The following is a 986-nucleotide window of genomic DNA, read 5'->3' as shown; positions in this document are numbered from 1 at the left end:
CATTATCACAGCGAATTGCCTTCACAAGATTGCCAGTTTGTGTTTCAGCAAAGACAACAATTTCAGCAAACTTGCTGGTAACTTCTGACTTATTTCGAAGCAAATACATCCTGGTAAAATGCGAGTACTCATCGATAAACGTGACAAAAAATGACGATCTTGATGCTGCTTAGCAGCCCCCTTACAGAGTATGATTTCATTGCCTTAACTATCGAAATTTCAAGGAGATGACACTGAATTAGGTAGAAGCGATGCTATTCAAGGAGCTCGAGAGTCACAACAAGCAAGAAAGTTCGTAACGAACCATGAAAGCTGCCAATAATGGCAAAAAGCACAAAATTGAATATGCGTAGAAGCAGAGACATGGGTGATAATTTGGTAAAAAGACGCTAGGTCTTATAACTCAGCATGAATGTAAGCACCACACGAAGATTCGATCGGCATCAACAGCAATGCAAGCTTGAAGCACGTTTTACAACCGGACCACGGTACATAACTGTGTCGATGACATCTCCCCATCATGATTTTAGAATATAAGACGGCGTGTCGATAGCAAGGAACCTCGATCGCTTTGATGGACTCGTAAGTTGTTCATGCTCGGGGACCCTCAGAAGCATCTTTTCATCCTTGATCATACCGCTGTTAATCATCTTGCGTAATACATCATCTGGGGCATGTCCCATTCGTGCATGTAGATCGATGCTGCGTGTTGGCACTACTGAATTTGCAAAAAACTGTGTCGTTCGAAGCCAATAAAGCCCGTCAACGAGATCAGCAGTTGCTACAACTTGCTGCGAAGTTTTGCGCGCAATGTCCATCCATGCACTTAGCGAGCGATTTGAGATGACGGATATGAGCCAGCTTCAATACTTTCTCGGAATGGAAATTGAGCAGGATGCAACAGCAGGAACAGTCTCGATACGGCAGACAAAGTTTGCAAGTGATGTTCTGAAAAAGTTTAACATGGAGCACTGCAAGCCCGTTCG

At 43.6% G+C, this 986-nt stretch overlaps 1 protein-coding gene across 1 annotated transcript; it reads right to left on the bottom strand.

The window, feature by feature from the left end:
• Positions 1 to 396: 396 nt before the first annotated feature.
• Positions 397 to 617, bottom strand: PHALS_08115 (uncharacterized protein; the record flags this gene model as incomplete). Its single annotated transcript, XM_024721699.1, has 2 exons — positions 397 to 496; positions 562 to 617. 2 exons carry the CDS (start codon positions 615 to 617, stop codon positions 397 to 399), a joined length of 156 nt encoding a protein of 51 aa, XP_024586772.1.
• Between the last annotated feature and the right edge of the window lie 369 nt (positions 618 to 986).

This window comes from Plasmopara halstedii (assembly GCF_900000015.1).
Source record: "Plasmopara halstedii genome assembly, contig: Scaffold_3154, whole genome shotgun sequence".
Lineage (NCBI taxonomy): Eukaryota > Oomycota > Peronosporomycetes > Peronosporales > Peronosporaceae > Plasmopara > Plasmopara halstedii.
This window is presented reverse-complemented; position numbering and strand designations above follow the sequence as displayed.